The sequence below is a fragment of the Anastrepha obliqua genome, chromosome 4 (genome assembly GCF_027943255.1).
Source record: "Anastrepha obliqua isolate idAnaObli1 chromosome 4, idAnaObli1_1.0, whole genome shotgun sequence".
Lineage (NCBI taxonomy): Eukaryota > Metazoa > Arthropoda > Insecta > Diptera > Tephritidae > Anastrepha > Anastrepha obliqua.
The window spans coordinates 61,562,648-61,587,686 of record NC_072895.1 but is presented as its reverse complement, the minus strand read 5'-3'; the positions used below and the strand labels follow the sequence as shown (position 1 = coordinate 61,587,686).

At 36.7% G+C, this 25,039-nt stretch overlaps 3 protein-coding genes across 3 annotated transcripts; 2 read left to right on the top strand and 1 right to left on the bottom strand.

The window, feature by feature from the left end:
* Positions 1-579: 579 nt before the first annotated feature.
* Positions 580-7,178, top strand: LOC129244182 (eukaryotic translation initiation factor 4 gamma 2; the record flags this gene model as incomplete). The annotated part of the gene is made up of 5 exons (XM_054881796.1): positions 580-2,403; positions 2,647-3,590; positions 3,672-5,337; positions 5,641-5,827; positions 5,967-7,178. Coding segments are annotated over 5 exons (4,800 nt in total), but the record flags the coding sequence as incomplete, so codon positions are not given.
* A 3,171-nt stretch (positions 7,179-10,349) lies between these two features.
* Positions 10,350-11,687, bottom strand: LOC129245051 (glutathione S-transferase 1). Its single transcript, XM_054883014.1, has one exon. It carries the CDS (start codon positions 11,281-11,283, stop codon positions 10,564-10,566), a length of 720 nt encoding a protein of 239 aa, XP_054738989.1. The 5' UTR covers positions 11,284-11,687; the 3' UTR covers positions 10,350-10,563.
* An 8,630-nt stretch (positions 11,688-20,317) lies between these two features.
* On the top strand, positions 20,318-21,121 carry LOC129245053 (glutathione S-transferase 1-like). The gene has a single exon (XM_054883017.1). It carries the CDS (start codon positions 20,415-20,417, stop codon positions 21,078-21,080), a length of 666 nt encoding a protein of 221 aa, XP_054738992.1. The 5' UTR covers positions 20,318-20,414; the 3' UTR covers positions 21,081-21,121.
* Positions 21,122-25,039: the final 3,918 nt, after the last annotated feature.

The following is a 25,039-nucleotide window of genomic DNA, read 5'->3' as shown; positions in this document are numbered from 1 at the left end:
GACGACCAGTTTATCATTGCTTTCCGATGTGAAAGGCGCATGGGTGTTCCGGTTTCTACAGTTATACGATAGTGAAAATATTAACATAAATGAAATTTTACATGCAAATTTCTACTGCCGTTTGACGGTTTGTTCCTCAACGATTTAAGTTATAAATATACCTAGTACCTACAATTATTTATGTGAAATATGTACATTAAAGCGTATATAATATTTTTCTTATTATTTTAAATTGATATTTTGTAACATATACTTTTTTACTCTTTATTGCAGGATATTTACAACCACAAGGCAATTGACTTTGAAGAAAACTACATTCTTTTATAAGAAAGCTAAGTTTAAATTATAATAACTTTTAAAGATATATAAATTGTGGAAATCGCATAACTGCGAAGGAAATAGTGAAACTTGTAATCATATTCAACTTGTTTGCGTCTTCATTCGTTAAAAATTTTACGTTATCGGCAACCGTGAGTGTGTGCGTGTGAGTTGAGTGTATCGTTTAAATCTCCAGTCACTCAGTTGATCAGTCAGTCAGTGAATTAGACAGACAGTCAGACTTAGCAGTACGGCTGAGCGAAATATTTTGTAAACATTCAGAGCATTTCCTTATCAAAACCAATAGCATTTTTGCCATATCAAAGCGCAACGGCGGAAAGTAACGTCAGCAACTGTCGTGGTAGCAGTAACGCGGATTTGATTCTTTGTACACGCGTCAACCAAAAAGTTTCCACCATTCCTCATTCAACGTTTGGTGCTCATTTTTCGCAGCCTTTCGACGACCCAAGGCAACGTTGGGATCCAACCAGCGATCTTTATTCAGGCACCATAGCGCACGACAGGAACGTGAAAGCAAGCACCATTGAGGGAGGCAGCAGCACCGGTGACACCAGCATCGGCGGCAGCGGTTTACACCTTGCAATAACGGCTCATCAAACTGATATTGAGCGTTTTCACGACAATTCGAGTAACCGAGGAGGAGGAGGAGGCGGCGGCGTCAGCTGCGGCGGCCAATCACCGCCCACACCAACGGTCGGTAAAACCCTTTTAAATACAAGTCCAAATCTTTTACCGATTACTACCGCATCGGACACTTTCAACAACTTGAAGAATTTAGTAAAGATTGATAAGGGTTCTAATCCAACGAACGGCAACACCAGTATTGGTGCTGGTAGCTATCGTCCGAAAGGGAATAACGTAGGTGGTTATAAAAACACCGGGAACCTTGGACATAGTATTGGTGGGTCACCAACGTCCGTAGAAGAGCGTGGTATAATCTCCAACGGAAGCGGATCATCTGGTCCAAGTATCGGTGTTGGAGGACGAACTGGAGCAGGTAGCGCTTCGGGATATATTGGTACCGCCTTTAATAGGAACTCCGCCAAAATTCGACAATACGATTCGGACGTAAGCCCACGACCTCGACGAACTTACCAGGGTGACTCGTCGTCGTCGCGTTACTATAACAAAAATAGTGACACTTTGGGACAGGGCCCCAAATCATCCATTGGATCCGGCGGTAACGGCACTCTTAGTGGTGCTGGTATTGGCCATGGCATTGGACGCGCTATCATAGGTAACGAAGGTAACAGCGGACGCGGCTCTTACAACGCCGACGGAAGCAACAACAGACGATACAACAATCAAGGGTCTACAGATGGCAGTTATAATGGTGGTAATCGTAATTTAAGCAATTCAACCACTGGCGGCGGCAGCAGCTATCGCCAACAGCAGGGCTCTCGTTACGAAAACGGAAATGGACAACAGAGGTCATATGGTACCGCATCAAACACTGGGTACAACAACAATTATTCAAGCAAGTCGGGTTACGGACCCCGTAACGGTTATAATGATGGAAATGTAAGCGTAAGATCAAATCATCGGGAAGATTACGGCAGCAGCAATAATTATCGTGATTACGACGACACACCACGTTCACGTTACAACACAGGCAATAATACAAATAGTCTAGAACGAGGTAATAAAGGGCGTTATAAGGCTTCTGAGCAAGGTAACGGCAACAGTAACATACCGTCTGCTCTCCGACAAGGCGGTATTTCAATAGAGGATCGTTACGAACGCGCACCGGCTGCCGCTGAAGGCGGTAGAGCCTATAACAACCGCACACCACCAATACGCGGCGGAAATGCATCAGGATCATCTGCAACAACAGGAACCGGACCAGTACCAGGAGCACTCTCATCAACACCATCTTCCGTAAATTCAGCTTCATCGTCGTCGCGTGGCATATCGCCAAATTCGGCTGGTGCCGCAATCGGCGCACAACATCCAACACCATCTCCCACACCACCACCACCAGCTGCGGGTCGTTGGGTACCACCCTCTTTACGTCCACAGCATGGACTTACTCAGAGTGAAAAGAATGATGCCGTCTTCAGAAAGGTGAGTCAGCTCAAATATCGATGAATTATTATATTTGAAATTATCGTGAATTCCATGTGAACAAATCGGTCTCATATATTGCAATAAAAAATTAAAAAATAAAGTGTGAAAATTCGTCCCTATATTGTTGTAATTTGGCTCACATGGTATTCACGATAAGGCCGACCATTTTTTATACTCATTTTTTGTTTAAGAGTTCTTAGTGGCAAAATAAATTTTCTCTATTTATACCTTGGTGTCTAGGTTCGTGGTATTCTCAACAAATTGACTCCAGAAAAATTTCAAGAACTTAGCGATGAATTGTTGAAGCTCGATCTAAACTCAATTCTCATTTTGAACGGTGTTATATTGTTGATTTTTGATAAAGCCCTAGATGAGCCTAAGTACTCGTCTATGTATGCACAGTTGTGCAAGCGTCTATCAGAAGAGGCCCCATCTTTCGAAAAGGATCCAAATAGTTCGTGCACTTTTCTACGTCTACTGATCGCTGTTTGCCGTGATAAATTCAATAATCGCTTAAAACGCGACAACGCCGACGGCGATAATAATAATCAATTTAACAAGGTACATCGACCACAGTCGCAAGTCAATGTTAGTGAAAATGACACCGATGAAGAAGAGCGCCGGCACTTGGCCAAGCAGCGTATGCTGGGTAATGTCAAATTCATCGGTGAACTCCACAAATTGGACATGTTGTCGAAGACTGTGTTGCATCAGTGCATCATGGAGTTGCTCGATAAGAAGAAGAAACGCTCTGCCATGCCGCAAGAAATGTGCGAGGACATGGAGTGCTTGGCACAGTTGCTCAAGACTTGCGGTAAGAACTTGGATTCAGAACAGGGCAAAGAGCTGATGAACCAGTACTTCGATACTTTGGAACGCCGATCAAAATCGACTGACTATCCGCCACGGATACGCTTCATGCTGAAGGATGTCATCGAATTACGTGAAAACAATTGGATACCCCGTAAAGTGGCAACCACTGAGGGACCCGTGCCCATCAAGCAGATTCGCACTGACGATGATACAATTATTCGTACGCCGTTCGCACAAAGGAATCGCGAAATGCGCAACAACGACCGCGACGGTGATAGCTGGATGAATCGCTTCCACATAAATCTTCAGCCGGGTTTCAACGACATGTTTAGCAGTTTGAGTGTTACAGGAGCATCGCCTATCGTTTCACCGTAAGTATTGCAAATTTACAAACCAACTAAATTAAGCCAAATGTTGCATGTCATCATATTAAAAATGTGATTCTTTCATAGATTTGGTACCAGCAACTCAAATCGACCCTACAATGGTCGTGATCGTAATCAGGGGGGACGAGATGGCAATAATTACAACAATCGTTACAATAAGCACAACAACCAAAATGGTGGTCCCGGTGGAAATCGTGAAGAGGGACGCGGTGGTGGCCGCAATGCCCATAATATGGGACGTGATGCTGATTCATCTAACTCATCACAATATGGTAGTGGCGGTGGCAATCCGCTGTTGAATAGCAAAGAATTAGCGCCAAGGTTCAAACGGAATTTAATGTCCACAAATCAAGATCCAGTCGAGAATCTCCAGATGCGACCAGCCGCAAACTCGCTTCTCTTTAAAGCGGCTTCACAAAACCATAAACTGCCAACGATGTTGCCAATATCTACACCACCAAACAGTGGCGGCAGTAATTTCGGAAGTGGAGGCTCTAACCGCAGCGGTGGACAAAACAAAGATCAGCTATCTAATACGCAATACCCGCTTCTTGGTACACCCACTTCTCATATTAATAATCCAGCTCGTCCTTCATCGACACCTTCCGCAGAGTACGATAGTGAAAAAAATTCTCAACCGGCCAATTTAGGCTTAATCATTGATAGAGGTCTGAAGACAACTTCTTCTTCTCCAAATTTCGGTGCATCGAACGCGGTGAGTGGAGAAAGAGGTATTAAGGCGGCTGGCGTTGCCGAAAACAATTCGGAATTTTTAAGCGTGGCAGATGCTGCAGATAAACGCAGCTCGACGTCCGTTGATCCGCAACAGCTAGTCACTAAGCAAGGGTCTGTGGAGAAAGCTACTGGTGCTGTAACAAACAAACAGAAAAAGGATAAAGCATTCAACAAAGAAGAGATTTTGAAAAAAACAAATGCATTCGTTAAGGATAAGTTCTTCTATGAATCTGAAGAGGAAGAGGATGTAACAATCACTGAAGACGAACACAATGACAGTGGTGTGGCCAGCTCCAATGCTAATGATAGCCCTTATAGCAAGCAATTTAATGCGCTAGTAGAAGGTTTCATGGATCTGAAAGTGCCTGAAAAATGCATGAAAGATGTTTGCATTAGTATCATTATGGATGTGCTTGAAAAGGCCGAGGACAAGTATTTGGACCGTGTAGTCGCTTTCCTATCCGCAGTGCACAAGCAATGCAATATCAAATCCAACATCATACTGGAAATTTTCAAGCAAGTAATCAATAAAATGAATGAGCGGGAAACTTTGAATCCACGCATTGCTACGCATGTTGCTGGACTATTAAGCCGAGCCGTCGCCGATGTGGGTTTACTCAAATTGACCGATATTGCTAATTACACCGATAATGGTCAGCATTATCCACTATTCCTGCTTGTGCTACAGCAGCTGCATAAGTACATTGGCAAGGATGCATTAGCTGAAAAGTTCCGCGCCAGTAAAATCGATTTAATGAATAGTTTACCAGAGGTGGATCGCAATAAGGCGCGTTTGGCCGAAATATTGGACGATCGCAACTTGGCCTTCTTGTATCCGCTACTCAAAGTGCAGGCAGAGATGTGGAAGCAATTGACTAGTGATCCAAATCCCGCAGCTTTCTACAAATGGATTAAGAGCAACGTGGATGCCAAGTTCTACAAAGATGCTGGCTTTATAAATGCACTCATGACAGTGTTGGTGAAATTTATCACAAAAGTGAGTACTGCATTTCACATATCTTGTGTCGTTCTGCTTATGCCAAAACATGAATAAATAAACATGTAAAATTTAAATGCTAGGAATTCAAGTTTGAAAATTTATTGCTCTACGAAAATTAGAATGTTTGTTTGCTTTGTACGTATGGTATTCTGGGTTTTGGTATAACAAAGAACATCCAAAGGTTAATTAAGCCATTAACTCAAAATTGGAAAATTTCTACATGCATTCTTCTGACACTAGGGCGACGATGTGCATAGTAGAAAATAAAATAAAACTACTAATTTATTTTTAATTTTGTAGGAAACCACTTTGGCCGAAGATGCCGACATTAAAAAACATCCCGATCGTGCGACCATTGAGAAGGAGGAATCACTGCTACTTAAGTATTGCCAAATTTTGCAGACATTCCTAGGTGGCAGCAACGAGCTGCAATTAATCGCTATCCATGCACTACAAGTTTTCTGCTACAATGAAAATTTCCCAAAAGGTAGGAAAAAAACAAATATGCAATAGCAAATAAATATTGGTATAAAAACAGTATTTGTTTCCTAGAATAAAATTTAGGCTTCCGTTAAACGTAATTGTTGTAGTGAAAATATTAAGGCTTTTCTTACTTACATTTTAAGGTATGCTCTGCCGCTGGTTCAAATATCTCTATGAGGCGGAAGTTATCGAAGAGGAGACCTTCATACTGTGGAAAGAGGAAATATCAGACAAATACCCTGGAAAGGGGACTGCATTATTCCAAGTTAACAACTGGCTGACTTGGTTGCAAGAGGCCGAATCAGAGGATGACGATGACTGAATTTAGCAAATCCATTCGCGCATTAAACAAAAATATATATATAAACACTAATTAATAACCTCTTAAACTGATAGATAACACACCGAAAAACAAAAAAAAATATTAAACAGTATAAAGAAAATATAAAAAAACCAAACGAAATGAATAAAGCGTTGAATAGTTCGTTTAGCACATTCTGAAAACTAACACAATTCCAAATACAAATCAAGTAAAAAAGTGAAGAGAATGATGCATAGAAGCGTCAAGAAATCGCATACACGCTAGTTTCAAAAAATATAAATTAAAATTAAAAAAATAAATATCTAGAAAACTTGAAAAAAAAAATTAAATATCAAAGCGACAAAAGATCAGACTTCTTAAACTGGAGACGAATGAAACGAAATGAATGATAATTTTTAAACGTAAATTTAAAATACTTATTCTACTCCATTTACCCTTATTTCTCGATACTGCAACAATGCATTATATACAATATATAAAAACACAAAAACGTTTAGATATTTACCAATTAAATTAATTTTCTTAAACTTGATCTTCAACGCTCAGTACTTTTTTAGCAAATTTATTTCAATATCAACTGAATTCTTCGACTTTATTTCTTATTTTTAAACTCAAAGAAAAAACACAAAAAATGTAATAAAAAAATACTAAATGGTTTAAATCGTTGATAAATAATTAATCCTTTCGATGGAACTTTGAGAGCAGTTGGTTGCGTGGCTAAATAGGCACCAAAAAATTAAATAATAATAAAAAGCAAACAAATCAATTGTAATTGAACCAATCTGCTGCCACTTTTCCCGTTGTGATCGATTTATTAATGCTTAAAATGGGCCAACATACAGGTTACTACGGGCTTGCCAAATTAGCATAAAAGTGATAAATATCGTAAAAAGAATGGCCAGTGTAAATGAAGTAATAACAGATGACATGAATGTCAAACTAATGTTGAGCAAGAATATTTAAAAAAGATTATCCGATTTGAACTTTCAAGAAAAATTTGAAATAAAGCGAAATAACAGCTGCCGCAAACAAATCTGTTGTTTATTCTTAAAGGTTTTTCAGCATGGCGGGAATAAAGTTCATTTATCGCAATAAAATATACCCAATACATTTTTAGTAGTACCGCTGAAGTGACAGTCATTGTTGCAATTGTTGTAATAGTATAACAGTAGTTCAACAGTACTTTGTAGGATATAAATCCGGGTCGTTCCGGTGACGTAGAACCGAATACTGTTGCTGCAGCAGCTTCAGATTCCTGTTTGGACAGTGAAACCATCAGTTGCCAATCTCATCTAATGGTTTGAACGCGTGTAATTTTATGGAAAGCTTTGAATTGGTCTTGAGAAAGGGTTTTATTATTATTTTTTTTTTAATATATAGGAAATAACAATAAATTATTATTTTATAATAAAAGGAGCACTAGCTGCCAGGGCTTACTTACGGCTCACTGCTCTAATAAGATTTTTTTTTGACTAGAAAAGTTAAGCTATTAGACAGTTAATTTTTGGAAAAGATTATTAAGCACTATCGACACATGAATTAATAACGAAATTAAGTAATGAGGGAAGTAAATTCAAAGGATATACGGAAGCTTATTTACATAGATATTTAAGGTATGGTTTAAATCAATTTTTATTTAAAACTACTATTTTACGAATGCGAACTAAACTTCATACGCTCCCTATTCTGCTCATTATTCTGTATTACAAAATTCTGGGTGACAAAATTCTGTAAATTGCAAAAAAATTCTGCTTTCTAAAATTCTGCTTTTTCAAAATTCTGCTTTATTCAAGTTTTGTGATTTTCGTCATACAAGAAAAGAGTCAAAGTTCTCATCTCCAGGTAATATTTGATTGCAAACATATGTACATACCAATGTATAACTGTTATCAACTATAATTAATGTAGGTATGCACATATGTACGAGGGGATTCTGCTGTTTCCGTGGCGCCGCAATCTTATGGCGGATTCTTATAGAACTCGAAAAGCAGTTCTACGCAAAAATACGGTGGATTGCGTAGCCGGAGTTATACTAATGAGGGTTATGTTTTTGAAGCGCGGCCGAAGGCCGCCCACGCAAAAAGAAGTTCTACGCAAAAATACTGTGGATTCTATCGAAACTGAAGAAAAAATTATTATTATTATTTTTTTTTTATTTAATATCTCGAATAATAATAAAAAAATAATAATAATAAATTAAATAATTACATTACCTCTTTAACATTGTTAACATTATATTTTAATACAGAATTTTGTAATACAGAATTTTGAAAGCAGAATTTTAGAAAGCAGAATTTTAAAAAAGCAGAATTTTAAAAAAGCAGAATTTTAAAAAAGCAGAATTTTAAAAAGCAGAATTTTGTACATACAGAATTTCGACACCAACCCACTTCATATCAGTTATAATTTATTTGATTATTCTTCATAACGGACTGAATCTCAATCAACCTGCTAACTTCAATCATTGTGATCAAAAATATATTAATTAGAATTGTGAGTTGTAAATATATATGGAAAACAAGAAAAATATGCTGTGAGCAATGAAAATGCAAAATAACCTGTTAATTTTTATGATTTTGCAATTTCGACGGTAGGAAGATTTTTTGCAATAAGTGTAATTTTTTTAACAAATAATGTATGAAAGGACACTTCGATATAAAAAATGCTCACAAAAGTTGGTTCTACGTTATCGGAGTGGCCCGGTTTTATATGCTGACAGTTACTGTCACTTCAGCACACATTCCGCTAACATTAATGAGGAATGTTTATGTTGTTGAAACTAAAACAATAAAATATTATATGTTAAAATATAAACTTTGCCGATTTTCCGGTTTTTTCTCTGGTGTTTTCCAAAAATTCTGTGCTTCTGAACCAACCTTGTATTGGACCTAACAAAGCAATAATCATCCAAACCAATTACGCCGTTCTCGCATTTTTAGAATGCGAGGCATCTCTTTAAACAAATTTGAAAACGGTTAAAAAAAATTGTATTGGAAGAAATAAAGCATAAAGTACTCCCCATCAACTGTTACTGGTATATGTTACGACAACGTTTGATCCAACTATGGAACTCTATTTTCGTTAAAGCCATCAGAGCCCTCTCCAATTTTTCTATTACTTCTTTTGGGCTGTTAAGGCACATTCCCCGTAGTGGTTTTTTGACTCGCTCAAATAGAAAAAAAATCGGAGGTAGTCATGTCAGGTGAATTCGATGGCTGACTCTTTTCTTTTAATGATTTTTTTGTTGAAAGTTGGGTCAGATTCAGCCTTGGAAATCATGCCTTTGGCGATATCAACGCGGCCCATTTTTTGCATAAAATTCAGATCCTTTGGGATCAAATTTGCTAAATACAATGTCCTGAACGGATCCATAAGCGATGTTCAAGTTCTCTGGTTCTCTGATGGTTAACTTTCGGTTATTTATCAACTTTTCTGTAACTTTATTGATGTTTTCATCAATTTTCATTGTGAACGGTCTGCCACTACGTTTTTCCTCCTCAATGGACTCACGAACTCTTCTGAAGCGTTCATGCCACTCGAAAGCAGTTGTTTTTTTTTAAGTATCTTCACCGATACAGTTTCCCAACATTTCGAAGAAGTTTGCGCCATTGAATCCATTTTAACGCAACATTTAATACAAACTCGCTGTTATAAATTCAAAGCATTGGCGATAATTTTGGTATGAATGTTAATCACGGAGCTCTAATCAGTTCACTTAGAGCGTCGCCTGGCGGTTGGTCCTTGAACTTTTTGGTCAAGGTGGTATTGTAAATAGAATACAGAATTGGTGATGGATAAGGGTCAAACTGGGAACATTTTTAAAAAGGAAAAAGAAAAAAGCGGTTGAAATCGAGTGGAAAAACCAGCTAAAAAAAGTAATACAGAAGTGATTTTCGGCTGCCAGCCTATAAATCTTAAAAATTTAGAAGTCAACAATAATCGTTTAGGACATTCAAGAGAGGAGTGGGGGAACAACTCAATTCGCGGGTCTACTTTATTAGGTGACCCCGATATCAGCATAGTGGAAAACCAATCTAGAAACGGCCTGCCACCGTTGAAGGCTCGTTTAACGATAGCAACAGAAGGAAGAAATGCTTCCTTATGCCTTATTGCATGTCGTCATCTTTCACAACGACAAAAGTCATTATAGTTGAATGGCACAAAGGGGCTTGGAAATGATGATGACGATATGTAAATATAAATATTTATGTGTATACATTTGCATAATTTATTTTAAGCAAAACGAGTTCATACATATGCCATACAATTTACTCGGTTAAAAATAAGCTTACAAATATTTATTTACAATTCTCAATTAAGACAAATGTATTATTGCATAATGACTACTTAACATTTTTAACGACCATCGCGAAAATCGACTTCATGATTCATTTTAGTGCATATCTCACACTTGCCACTCACTGCTTGCTACTTTTGATATCTTCCAATGCCTTCTTCCACAGCTTCTCATATTGCTTTGGCAATTTACTAAGAATTAAATCGGCATACATCTTTAGACCTGCCCCATTCGCCTCCGCATAGTATGGCAATGATTCCATGCCTTTCAGCCATTCAGCCAATTTCGGCCACTTGCTCTTATCGACTGACACAAAGGCCGCATTGAATGAACTCACCGTCGAAACGATGCTGAAATCGGCAATTGTCAAATTCTCCCCAGCTACATAGGTGCTTTTGGCGAGAAATTCCTCCAGCATAGTGTAGGCATCGCGTATTTGATCGAATTTTTCTTTTGGCACCTCAGTGACATTCTGGTAAAAGAGTGGCCCGGTAATTTGCTTAAGACAGGTGGCAAACAATGTGGCTGCTTCATAGTATAGACGCTGATCAACAATGGCGCGTGCGTGAAAATCTTTCGGATAGAGCGCATCATCCTTGCCATACTTGCGCACCAAATAGGCGGCAATAGCATGCGAGTCCACAACTATGTGTTCACCATCCTCTAGAGCAGGCACTGTATGTTGGGGATTCTTCTTTAGGAATTCCGGTTGGAACTGATCTTTGGAAAAGAGATTCAATTCGCGAAACTCAAAGTCAAGATTAAGTGCTTTGAGGGTGAGCTGCACGGCGCGAACGGGTGGACTTAGTTTGGTGCCATATAAAACTAATTTGGACGACATTATTGGATAGTTTGTATCACTTAAAAATCTTAATTAATTTCTCAGATATTGGGTTTATTTAAAAAGTTTAGCTTCTTCTGTTCACGTTACTGCTCTTTAGCGTTCTCAGCGTAATAACTGACTGCATAATCGCAATCGTGCAGTTTTATACATCTTTCCCGATAATTCTTCCAGACTATCGTATGAGCTGAGAGCGATATGAGCTTTGGGCATACATATTCTGATGATAAGATATACTCGTTGGTTTAATAATGACGTCAGATACTTGCTTTGTTAGCGACACAGTCGCAAAATGTTTCTTAATTTACTTTAACAAATGATATCTGATTGGATACGAAATACTTTGCATTTTATTTTTAAATTGACGAGACTACAGTCACCTTAGCAATTGATCACCTGTGTGCGTTATTTCTGTCATTCCTTAATTAATTTTAATTAGTAAAAAGTCTTCTACTTGACGTCGTTGTAGGCGTGTATGTAAATACCTATGTGCTTATCACCAGTTGATATGTTCGTAAAGCTGTAGATAGGTTGTTAAAAAAATTATTTAAGTGAGATAAGCAAGTATGTACATACAGTCTGTCTAATAGAAGCGTGACCGGCAAAATTCAAACTTAGAGTTCGGTTCCGCAATACGCGTTGTGCAATTTGTTAGTTTTGCGAGAAATTTAAAAATCGTACGTTGTTTTTACAAAATGCGTTCCACGTATGAAAAACGGTTTGAAGCAGTGCTTCTATGTACACAAACGTCCAAAAATATCACATACATCTGCAGATATTGCAAAATATTTGAAGAAATCGAAGACGTTCATAATAAATAGGTGCAACGGTATATATACATATGTATTATATATAATTGCCGCTTACACCCTTTAACTCTACAGTTTTATGCGACTCCGGACAGCAAATATTTTTTGTAAGGAGCTTTTTCATGGCAAAAGTCCACTCGGAGGTCTGCCAATGCCTGGTATACCGAAGCTAAAAACGTTAAAGATCACTGATTTGTTTGTAACAAATCCGAATTTGTGGTGAAGTTGAGATTCGAGAAAGTTTGCGGAGACCTCAAATTCAGAACGGATTCGGGCAAAAGAAATATTCCCGGCAGAATCTTGCATTTGGACGAATAGTTGCATAGGTCGGTCCTGGTGTACTGCTAATAACCGACAACTTCAAAGAACTGTTTAGCATCCAGTTAAGGCGCGACTGCTTTTTCGAAAAAGGATTTGACCGTTTATTTGTGTTTACCGCCAATTTTAATGCAGATTTGATGAAAAAATATACCTAAAAACATTATTACTGTCAGATGCGAAGACAACGATCCCAAGCATCGAAAACGAAGGTGTATAGAGTGGAATCGGCAAAATGGGATTGAAATGTTGGATTAGGCTTCACAGTCGCCTGGTGTGAGTTCCATTGAAAATGTTTGGGTAATAGTTAAGCAAAAACTCGAAGGAAAACCAATAAGGGCAGCCAAACAGTTATCCAGGCAAATTCGGCTGATTTGGAGCCGATTACCTCCACAACTTGCGCCGAAATTAACACAAAGTATGACTAGAAGATGTGAAGCCATTTTAGCTGATGGTGGTGACTATTTATTAGGTGCGCAACTAACTACTACAACTTTATTCTGAAAAAATGGTTACAAGTGAATCATTGAAAGTTTTGCCCATCGCTGACTACTACTTTTTTTCATCTTTCTGGTAGATCTCGTATACCGTCGCGGTAAAACAGTTCATCTTTTGAGGCTATCCACGGATCAAGCCATTTTTTGATGTCTTCTTATGAATGGAACTGCTGGTCAGCTAGACCATGTGCCGTCGATCGGAACAGGTGATAAGTGGACGGCGAAATATCTGAAGAATATGGCGTTTGGGGTAGGCTTTGCCATTTCAGTGTTTCCAGGTAGGTTTTAACAGGTTTGACAACGTGAAGCCGAGCATTGTCATACTGTAGAATCACTTTTTCATGCCTCTCCGCGTATTGCGACCGCTTCTCGCACAGTGCTCGGTTCAATCGCACCAATTGAAGTCGATACCGATCCCTAGTGATGGTTTCGCTTGGTTTTAACAGTTCATAATAAATAACACCAACTTGGTCCCACCAAATACATATAATAACCTTCGCAGCGTGAATATTCGGCCGAGACGACGACGTAGAATCATGACCAGGCAGTCCCCATGACTTTCTTTTCTTTGGATTGCTGTAATGAATCCATTTTTCATCACCCGTCACGATGCAATGAAGAAAACCCGGCCTTTTTTGCCGCTGGAGCAGTTATTCACAGGCGAAAAAACGACGTTCAACATCTCTTGGTTTTAACTCATAAAGAACCCAAGTCCCCTGTTTCTGAATCATTCCCAAAGCATGCAATCGCTTCGAAATGGGTTGGCGGGTAACTCCTAATACTGAAGCAAGCTCTTCTTGAGTTTGACAAGGATCCTCATTGAGCAATGCCTCCAATTCAGCGTCTTCGAAGGTTTTTGGCCTCCCTTCACGCGGACGGTAGTCAACATTAAAATCACCGTCTTTTAAGCGACGGAACCAATCTCGGCACGTTGTTTCACTTAAAGCTGTATCTCCATAAACTTTTTGTAGCTCTCGAGGCGCTTCAGCCGCCGTTTTTTTCGAATGAAAGAGGAAAATCAACACTTCCCGCAAATGACGATTATTCGGCACAAATTCAGACGTTTGCACAAAACCAAAATTATATGATACCAAAACAAAATCACTAATGTGTCGAAGCATTTTGTTTACCATATGTCTAAGCTTAGTTTATGACGTTTAGATTATCTTAGAATCGACTAGTACACACTGCTGGCGGCATCTATTGACAAACAGCGGGAACTTAGTTGCGCACCTAATATTTTATTGAATAATTTATAATAAATAGTATAAGTCCATATAATGCAATTTGTTAGAATCGAGTTGGTTAAATAGTTTCTAAGTTTTGGCGGTCACGTTTCTATTAGATAGACTGTATGTTTGTACATTTAAATACATCAGCTAGATTTTCTATAAATAATGATTGTGCACAATTTCTGTTTAACGCTGTGTTGTTGAGAAATTATAATAAAAAATAAATACAAAATGACTGATCAGAATCATTAGAAAAATTTTTGATTACAAAGAGAAAAAATGGTTTGCAATAAAATAGTGCGCCAAACTAAATTAATAAAATTTAATTGAATAAGTTTAAATAATAATAAATTTGTAGAGATAATAACAAAAGTTTTATAAATTTAATTAATTGAAATTTAATTTAAAAATGATCTTAATTCGATGATGATCGTGCGCATAGACGAACGCACAGATATGGCTCATCCTGAAGATTCATTCATCATCCCGTTTATTTTTATAGGTATACTTACACATACACATGTAATTACAATAATAACAGTGCAACATATAACAACATTTTGATTATTTAATTTTTATTTTAAGCTTTAAAAAATTCAACAAGTTTTTATCAAAATTCCAAACTTTTTAATCAAAAATTTTCAGAAACTTTCGCGTATGCACCTTTATTGCCTATTTAATTTTCATATATTACTGTGGGCAAAAAGTAAGGTGAATTTATTGGTTAAACTTCGCGGGATTAAAATTTCGGTCTAGTTATTTTTTCATGAGTTGGCAGCACTGTTAGTAACATCTGGGCCAACTTTCATGTGAATGTCATTATCAGTAATATATTTACGCCTCTGTTTACCAAACGACCAAGAGTGCATTTTTCGATTTTTACAATGTCTGATTTGATTGAGTAGAGAAGTGCCATCAAATTTTGTTTGCGGAATGAAATTTCCGCTGCGGAAACGTTTAGCATGCTGCAGAAGGCATTTGGTGACTCGACCATGTCGCAGAAAAATGTTTATAAGTGGTACAAAGACTTCAAAGTGGGTCGAGAACGTGTTGATGACTTGGAGCGCTCCGGACGACCATCGACGTCAACAGATGACCAACACGTCAATAAAGTGAAGGAGTTAGTGCTCAAAAATCGCCAAACTGGCCAAACTGTTAATAAGGAGTATTATTTGAGCGTTATGCGTCGTTTACGTGAAGCAATTCATCTAAAAAGACCAGAATTATGGGCCAACAACTCTTGGTTTTTGCATCACGATAATGCACCGTCTCACACTGCACTCGTTCTTCGTGACCATTTCGCCAAAAATTCCACGCATATCATTCCGCAACCACCGTATTCGCCTGATTTGGCTCCGTGTGACTTCTGGCTATTCCCAAAACTCAAGAGACCACTCCGGGGAACGCGTTTCGAGTCGATTGAGGAGATAAAAGCTGAATCAAAGAAGGTGCTGATGGCTATACCGGAAATGGGCTATTTGGCATGTTTCGGGGATTGAAAAAATCGTTGGCATAAGTGTATTTCATCGAGAGGGGATTATTTTGAAGGGGATGAAATTGATTTACAAGAATAAATAAAGATTTTTTCATTTTACAACCAAATTCACCTTACTTTTTTCCCACAGGTAAAAAAAGAAAATATTAATCCTGGCAATCCTAATAAGGATAGTGGAAAACTTTTATCAAAATATTACATTGTCATCGGTCCTTGATAGGTGTGCAAAATTCCAAGTCGATCAGATTTTTAGAAGCCAGTGAAAATTAAGCTCAAAGATTCCGTTACATACATTCATACATACATACATACAACCCGACCTAATAAAAGTGTGTTAAAAATAAAACTAAAGTCTAATGCGTACGCAGTTTAATTTAAATACATATATCAATTTTTGCTCGAATTACACTGTGGAACAAATTCAGGTTAGCAAAAGTTAGGTCCATTCTGAGAGTGGCGGGTGAAAATAGAGGCGAAATTAGAAGACCCGTATCGCGGCGTTTGTTTATGTTAGTTCGAATTTTTTTTTAATCGGCCTTCGAAGTTTGCAGTCAAATGCCGATTTTCAGTATATTGTTTATATGGTTTTTTGGCTATAACTCATCGACTAATTGATATTTTTTCAATCTGTAAAAGCCAAATTATTGCTAGAGACCTGTGCAATAATTACAATTTTTGAAAAAATTGATTTCGAAAATTTTTATGGTACTTATGAGGCAAAATGTTGGAAAAATTATTTTTTTTTCATGTTTTTTGAAAATATTTTCAACAAAACTAAGTCTTTTTTACATTTTGTGTGGTCTATAATATGCTTCTCAGTTTCTTAAATAAATGTAATTTGAAAAAAAATTGTCTTAGTCGACAATTTGCGCTTTAGGCATACAGTCATAATACAAAACTTGCGTTTTTTGAGCTTAATATTAATTTATTTCTCATTTTTTATTTACCAATTTTGTTCAGTGTTGGTTTTGAAGAAACATAGAAAAAGAAAATATAAAAATATGGAAAAAAATATAATTTTGAAATGTTAATAATGAAAAGTTTTAAGTAGAAAAATAAAATAAATTAAATTAATAATTTGGCCAGCTGCCGTTTAGCAGGCGGCTGTGGATCAACATCACTGCTCTCTCTAATGTCTTGGTCATCGTCATCATCATCAGAGAGATCGATTATTTCGTCCAACAGATATTCTGGATTTTCATCTGTGTCTTCCCCTTCTTCCTCTGTTTCCTCGTCTTCCTCTTCTTCAAAGGTGTTTTTATACCACCAACAAATTTCAGCGAGTATCGCATCTGGAGATTTCTTTCCTCTGTACCTGAAACGAAAATAGTTTTCAATCGTTAAGATGTTTAAATTGTGCACTCTGACCAAGATATTAGAAAAATCTAGGAATTCAAAATATGCACACTCTATAGTTACCTTATTTCAAATGGAAGCGCAGTTTGGTGATGACGTTCGCCTTGCTCATCAGATTCAGTTGGCAACTGTTGAGCGAGTTTTTCAAGATGCTGATGCAAGAGATGAATTTTGTATGACATATTAACCCCAATTTCAGCGAAAGCTGCCAACATGTTTGCAACAGATTGCCTGTAGTTTTCTTCACGTTCTTTACCCAAAAGTCCTTTGATGACTGCTTTCAATGCGAGCCATCCATTTAATTCTCGGTCTGTCAGAACTTGCTCAAAATCTTGACGACTCATTAGTTTCCGTATGTCGGGACCATTAACAACCCCTTCCTGAATTTTGGCCTTACTTAGTCTTGGGAAAATATCTTTCAAGCGGTTGAATACTGCTGGTCTTTTTGCGATACATTTCAAAAAATTTTTAGCAATGCCAAGTTTAATGTGGAGCAACGGCAACAAAATTTTCATTTCAGGAACAAGACTTTCGTGTAGCCTATTGTCATTAGGCCATTTTCGCCCAATTCGACTACTCCAGTTATGTTGTTTGTACTGGTTTCTTCCTTTAATACCTTCTCCGTATCGTGAATCCCAATCGCACAAAAAACACGGATATTTTGGACGGCCAGATGCTGTTAAGCCTGTAATCAAGGAAACTACTTTGAGGTCGCAGCAAATGCGCCATTGGTGTTCGTTATATTCGACTACTTCCAGAATGTCTTTCAATTTATCGAAAGTTTCACTAGTGTCAGTGCTATACGCAATCGGAACAGAAGGCATTCTATTTGTCTTGTGCAAAAGCACAACTTTTAAGCTGATTAGTGAACTATCGATAAAGAGACGCCAATCATCTTTTTTATAGGTTAACCCTATCGCCTCCATTAACTTTTCAATATCGTTGCAATAAGCGAAATTTTTTGCATCATTGACATTGAAGAACTTTTGTAACTCTTTTTGGCGTTTTCGATATGCTGTTACTTTTGTACCTTTCGTCAGCAAATTATTTCCTTTCAAAAATGACGCCAGTCGTTCTGATTTTTTCTGAGTCAAACACAAATTTGCAACAATTCCATCCAATTGGTTTTGTGTTATTAGGATTGGGTCCTTTGATGTTTTATTTGATGTACCTTCACCAGGGTTGAATTCTGAGGAGAAATCCATGGGTGTGGCAGGGGTGGTTGTAGTACTGATACCTGTTTGAAGATCAGTACTTCGGTATGTTGGTACTGGAACGAATTCTGAGTGCGGTAATGGTAATTGGACACTTGACACTGCTACATAAGTTTTATTCTTTGTTTTCCTTCTATTCAAAGTTTTATTGTAGTTGGTACATCCATAGCAATTTTCTTCTTGATGTGGGCTATTATCTGACCAAATCATTGGTACACCAAAAGGCATAGCCTTCTTCTTTTCACTTTTCCATTGCATAAGAATTGAATAGCAATTAAAGCAAACTTTTTTAGGGGCATAGTTTACGTCATTGATAAACTCTTGCGAGAAATATTGTCTATAGATTTCCAAAAAAGAATCAGTCACATTGCCGCATTTTTCATCGCTTACTATGAAACGTCCACAAATATTACAAAAATGGTTCATTTTACATGTTGGTTCCGACATTTTTAATACAATATATATTATAGAATGTTTTTTTTTGTTAATTTTATGAAACTGATACACTTAACTTAAATCACTCAATAAATGAAATAGGTTCCAAAAGAATGAATAGCAAATTTTATCACGACCGAGCGAAAATTAAAAGACATCAGCTTCGGCTGAGTTTCGAGTCTTAACTGAATCTTTATTTTTAAAATTAGTTCGCATGCAACACAAATGTTTACAAATATTATTTTAATAGCTATTGATTGTTCCTGGAAATTCCCTTTCTTAATTGTATTCTGGGAATTTCCTTTTCCTTAATTATTTTTGGAGCATGCTTTCTTCTCGGAAAATCCCTTTTTTAATCCATACTTAGCATTTCCTTTTCTTTAATTGTTTTTGGAATGTTCCTAATTCTTGAAACTTCTCTTTTTAATTACTTCTACCGAAATCGATATTTATTTAATGGTTTTGGGGATTTTTAATTACTATGTGTTTACTAGGAATTTTGGGTTTTTTTACATTAGTTTTATGTAATGAATGTGTGTATATCGCACAAATTTTCGACTGATACTATATTTTTTTCCATGATATTTATGTCATGGATTGAAAACTATATTTTAGATAAGAAAAAAAGCGAAAAAAATGAGTTGCTTGCCAGATATTAAGAAATAATAAGGAAAACGTTAATTTTTCGAACATTTTGTGACTTTCGTCAAAGTAGCTGCCAAAGTATTTAATCCCGTAATTTTCTTTTCAAATTACATTTATTTAAGAAACTGAGAAGCATATTATAGACCACACAAAATGTAAAAAAGACTTAGTTTTGTTGAAAATATTTTCAAAAAACATGAAAAAAAAATAATTTTTCCAACATTTTGCCTCATAAGTACCATAAAAATTTTCGAAATCAATTTTTTCAAAAATTGTAATTATTGCACAGGTCTCTAGCAATAATTTGGCTTTTACAGATTGAAAAAATATCAATTAGTCGACGAGTTATAGCCAAAAAACCATATAAACAATATACTGAAAATCGGCATTTGACTGCAAACTTCGAAGGCCGATTAAAAAAAAATTCGAACTAACATAAACAAACGCCGCGATACGGGTCTTCTAATTTCGCCTCTATTTTCACCCGCCACTCTCAGAATGGACCTAACTTTTGCTAACCTGAATTTGTTCCACAGTGTTATCGTGCGCACGCAGACGAACCGAAGGACGATCGGACATGGCTAAATCGCATTTTCCAATTTATAGATTTCTGGAATTGCGCGATGGAAACTGGTAAGTTTTACGTCGATGACGGCCGTGAGTTTTGCAACTTTTATGTTTCTGTTTTTTTTGGAAAGTTTTGTTTTTGCGATCAAATGCTGACTAATTCTCAGAAATTAAGTTACTGCCTATATATTACTGGAAAAGAATGTGAACAGAACTAATAAAACCGTTATGAAGTTCGTCGATGTCATCTCTACCTACATCCATACAAGTTCATATATACATAGGTATGCATGTACATACACCGCATCCCAATCGATGTGGAAGTCAAGTAAGAGTGTTACTCTACGTAACTACATATATAAGCAAGCACATACCTTACTTATATATATACCTTGTATGTACATACATACTTATGTATGCAAGTATATTAGTTTTTGTTATTCTCCCATTCCACAGTAGAAGAGTTTTAAGCTCGAATTGGTCTAACTACGCAGCCGTTTTAATTGACATTTATTAAAAACATAAGGTTTAGAATTTTTTCACTTTTAATATTGTAAAATAAAATGTCCGTCATTATTCTTTATGGCATGGACATCAGTTCACCTGTGCGTGCATGTTTGTTAACGTTGAAAGCGCTCGGGCTTAAATTCGAATTTAAGCATGTGAATGTATTGGCCGGTGAGCAATTAACTGGCGAACTAATCAAACACAATCCACAACATACAGTTCCCACGCTGAATGACAATGGCTTCTGGTTGTGGGACTCACATGCCATCTGTGCTTATCTTGTGGACAAGTATGCCAAGAATGATGCACTGTATCCGCGAGATTTGGCATTACGCGCTCGCGTCCATCAACGGCTTTTCTTCGACGCCAGTGTACTTTACATGGCGCTGCGCAGTATTAGTCAAGCCATGTTCCGTCATAATATTTCCATTGTGCCGCGAGAGAAGACACAGGGAATTATCGAGGGTTATGTTTTGATTGAGAGCTTTTTAGAAAAAAGTACCTATCTAGTGGATGATCGTTTGACTATAGCGGATTTTTGCTGTGTTGCTACCGTATCGTCATTTGCAGGCATAGTCGATTTGGATGCCAAAAAGTATCCCAAATTAAGTGCATGGATGGAACGAATGAAAAAACTGCCATACTATGAAGAGGCGAACGGCAGAGGATGTAAAAAATATGTGGATATACTAAAGTCACGTCTCACCGCCATAGTATCGTGAATAAATAAATAAATAAACAAATTTATAAAAGTTATACAGAATTTATTAAAGTGTCGTTTTTTTTTTTTGTATTTTATTAACAGAACAAATTGTAATAGTAGCTAAATTTTTCACTTTTCTCTCCCTTCTCCTACTTTTACTGAATATTAAGGCGGCAGGTTGGACGTCGACTGAAACATCAAATGATGGGCAAGCTTTTGTGAGCAAGCTTGTACAAAATTATTTTGATACGTAAAAACAACAACGTCAATCCAAAATCCAGATTTCCAAAAACATCAAAGTGCCAATAAAATAACGTATCTTTTGAGCTACTCAAGAACATTCCCATGGCAGCCGGTTCTACGTTACGGGAATGACTCGGGTTTTTCCCGACCAAGGGCTGCGCACCCCAGTAAACTAGCCCTGTCTAGTGAACCATTTATCATCCCCCAGCTACTCAAGAAAAACAGTTATTAATGCATAGCATAACTAGGGGATGAGAACCTGCCCCAGAAGTACACTCAGTGCACTTATAAGAACGCCTCGCTTCCCTATCATGATAGAGAAGGAAGCGACTCTAGCAGAACTAAAATTCAACAATATTTCTGATCAAACTGTCGTAAGGGACAAATAGATAATAAGAGCCTAGGACATAGGGAAATCGCTTCGAAATTCATAACAAATGTGTAGCATAATTGAGTGATGCAATGACTCCTGCCCTAAAGATTTCCAGAAATTTCCAGATATCTATTTTAGACCGATGCGGCTAAACCATACATGTAATCTGGTGCGGGTGTCTTTGGGCCGAATTTTAAAAGATCGATAGCGATGGCGGTTATCCCACAGTCTTTTAAGCAGATACCCATGGTATCAAAATTTATGGAAAAGAATGCCTACGGCGAGATACTACTTCGAAGCGTATCTGTATTATGTCAACAAGCCTATGTGGATGCCGTCTCACACGATAACATCTAAACTCGCAAGGAACACCGCCTCACTGGGCACGGTACTAGGACATGAGCATGACATGACACGGAATTCATACGACACTGTATGGAAAGTCCTTGACAGAAGCAGGCTAAATAATTTATCCTTCCTTCTAAAGGAACGCCAGAAGGGTCTTAACTTTGGATAGAGAGATCTTTCGAACTCTCACTGGATACTATACGGGGCAATGTAGTCTTCGTTATCATTTCAGGAAACTAGGATTAGTAAAATTACGCATTTTTTTATCAGCTCTCGCAAGATAAATACCTACTCAACTAGGTGGTGTGACTCTGAATCTATTGGTAATATGGAACAAGAAGCTTGAGGAAGGGCTCAAATTCATTAGAAGCCTACAATTATACTACGCTCGCGGTCAAGCACAATAGATCACATAAGCGGCCGAAGTGCCTAATGGATTATTCTCTGTATAGCCCCGAGTAAGCCCGGCGATTGGGTAGAAAGCGAAAAAATTCTCTTAAAAATATAAAATGTCCAGAAGTATGGATATGTAAAGAATATTTCGAGCCACAAATTTATAAACAGCTGATTCACCTATTTTTGTTGCTTTTCTTTGACTGATGTAAATAAAAACAAATACATACATACATATGTATGTATGTATGAGAAAACAGCGGAATTGAAAAATCAATATTTTCCATTTCTAGAGTTTTTTATTAAATTTACTGACATCTAATTTAACATAGGCGGCCGCCGTAGCCGAATGATTGGTGCGTGATTACCATTCGGAATTCAATTGGATATACAACCAATAAAATAAAACCGTGAAATTGTCTAAATGAAGGAGTTCTATTGCAAAAGCTTGCGTCTGAAAAATTTGTGATCTTTCGCAGATATCTTGGGAAAGATCGGATTTTAAGACGATTATTTTGTTGCGCATGATGTCATTAGCTATACATATATTAAAGAGGAAGAGATCAGTTATGAAGTATATAAATATTTACATGTTTAGTTAAAAAAAACTAAAAAATAATAAGCGGAAATTCTCAAGTTCAACATTGTAGCAGTGGCAACCTTCCATGTTTATCAACAGCCTCGGTTTATGTCAAGTTTTTGAAATTATAAAAAGGTAAGTAGCAGCAAGAAAGCTCAAACAAAGTTTCGATGAGGGAAATTATACGGTTTGAATGGAGCGGAGTCAGCCTAACAAAAAGTGATTCTAGTGAAGATTTGTCGTTTTTGGTTGACGATTCTTCAGTGAAAAGTGCAACTTCCCTTTTAAGAAGCGGTTTACTTGAACATGACTTGGGAAATTCTTCCTTCTATGAGGACTCTCTCCAGCTTTTTTTGTCCGTTCAGTACTTGAAACTCAAGTTAGTGTTGAAAGATCTTTTTCAGCATTCATCTTTGTTTTAACGGACTTACGTTCTACTCTGTCTGGCCACAATGTTGAAACAATTTGCCTTCTGAGGCTTAAAAACAAAACTTTCTCAACGAAATGAACTGTTCAAATTAATTTTTTTTTATTGAAAGTTTTTAAATACACTCGCGTTTTGTTTTTAACTAGGATTACCTTTTTAGGAATGAGCAAAGAAGTTTACCTTTCGTCCTATTTGATTTGCAAACTGCAGAGGTTAATGAGATGGGTTTTATAAATTTCCCCGATGCCGAGATTCTCAAACCATCCTGTATACTTTAAATGATTGTAGGATTGACATAAGGCATTTAAAAAAAGAGGTTGTCTGTAAAGTCGGTTTACTGACGATAGTTTAACGTGATAACGTCATAAGAAAATACTAATTGAATGGTTGCATTTTTCAAAAGAAAATTTTAATTTTATTTGTTTGATAGATATTTTGTATGGATATAGAGAATGAGTTAACATTAACATAACATAATATATATTACTTAAACATAACATAACATAACATAACATAACATAACATAACATAACATAACATAACATAACATAACATAACATAACATAACATAACATAACATAACATAACATAACATAACATAACATAACATAACATAACATAACATAACATAACATAACATAACATAACATAACATAACATAACATAACATAACATAACATAACATAACATAACATAACATAACATAACATAACATAACATAACATAACATAACATAACATAACATAACATAACATAACATAACATAACATAACATAACATAACATAACATAACATAACATAACATAACATAACATAACATAACATAACAAAACATAACATAACATAACATAACATAACATAACATAACATAACGTAACGTAACGTAACGTAACGTAACATAACATAACATAACAACATAACATATCATAACATAACATAACATAACATGCTGTTCAAGCAAGGTAACGACGCATGAGCAAGATAACGACGCATTTTTTGGTGCGTGCAGCTGGCTACATAGAATTATAAGACGTTATCACGTCAAAAAATAATAATAACATTAAAACAACAGGTATTATTAACAAACTTGGTTTTATTTTAAATTCTTCAAGTAAATCACATTAATAATAATCAATAAGAAGGCATATGCAAATACAAGTACGTGAATTTATATATGTACATATGCGCATATGTATACACATATACGCTCACTTAAGTAGGAGAGAGCAAGATGTCGAACGTTGCCGTTCGTTTGCTTTGTTTGCTTTGTCGTTCGTTCCGCGCTTTCGCTTGCAGTTCATTCAAGGTAACGGCAATGAGCAAGGTAACGACATATGAGCAAGGTAACACTAATGAGCAAGGTAACGACACATTTTTTCGTGCGTGCAGCCTGTTAAATCGAATTATAAGACGTTATCACGTCAAAAAGCTTTACGGAAATCAAATCACAGCTAGTTTTAACGCCGTTTGTGGAGTCAGTTTGGAGAGTCATAATTGCCCAATATCAACAAATTATATATTTTTGTCATTAAATCTTGATGTCAAGTCATTTCGATTGGTACCAAATTTTCTTAAACTGAAATGAAAGCTTGTTTATTTTTGCCGGAAAAAAAT

Coding starts and splice junctions, on each gene's coding strand:
- LOC129245051 (XM_054883014.1), bottom strand. CDS start 11,283: ATGTCGTCCAAATTAGTTTTATATGGCACCAAACTAAGTCCACCCGTT.
- LOC129245053 (XM_054883017.1), top strand. CDS start 20,415: ATGTCCGTCATTATTCTTTATGGCATGGACATCAGTTCACCTGTGCGT.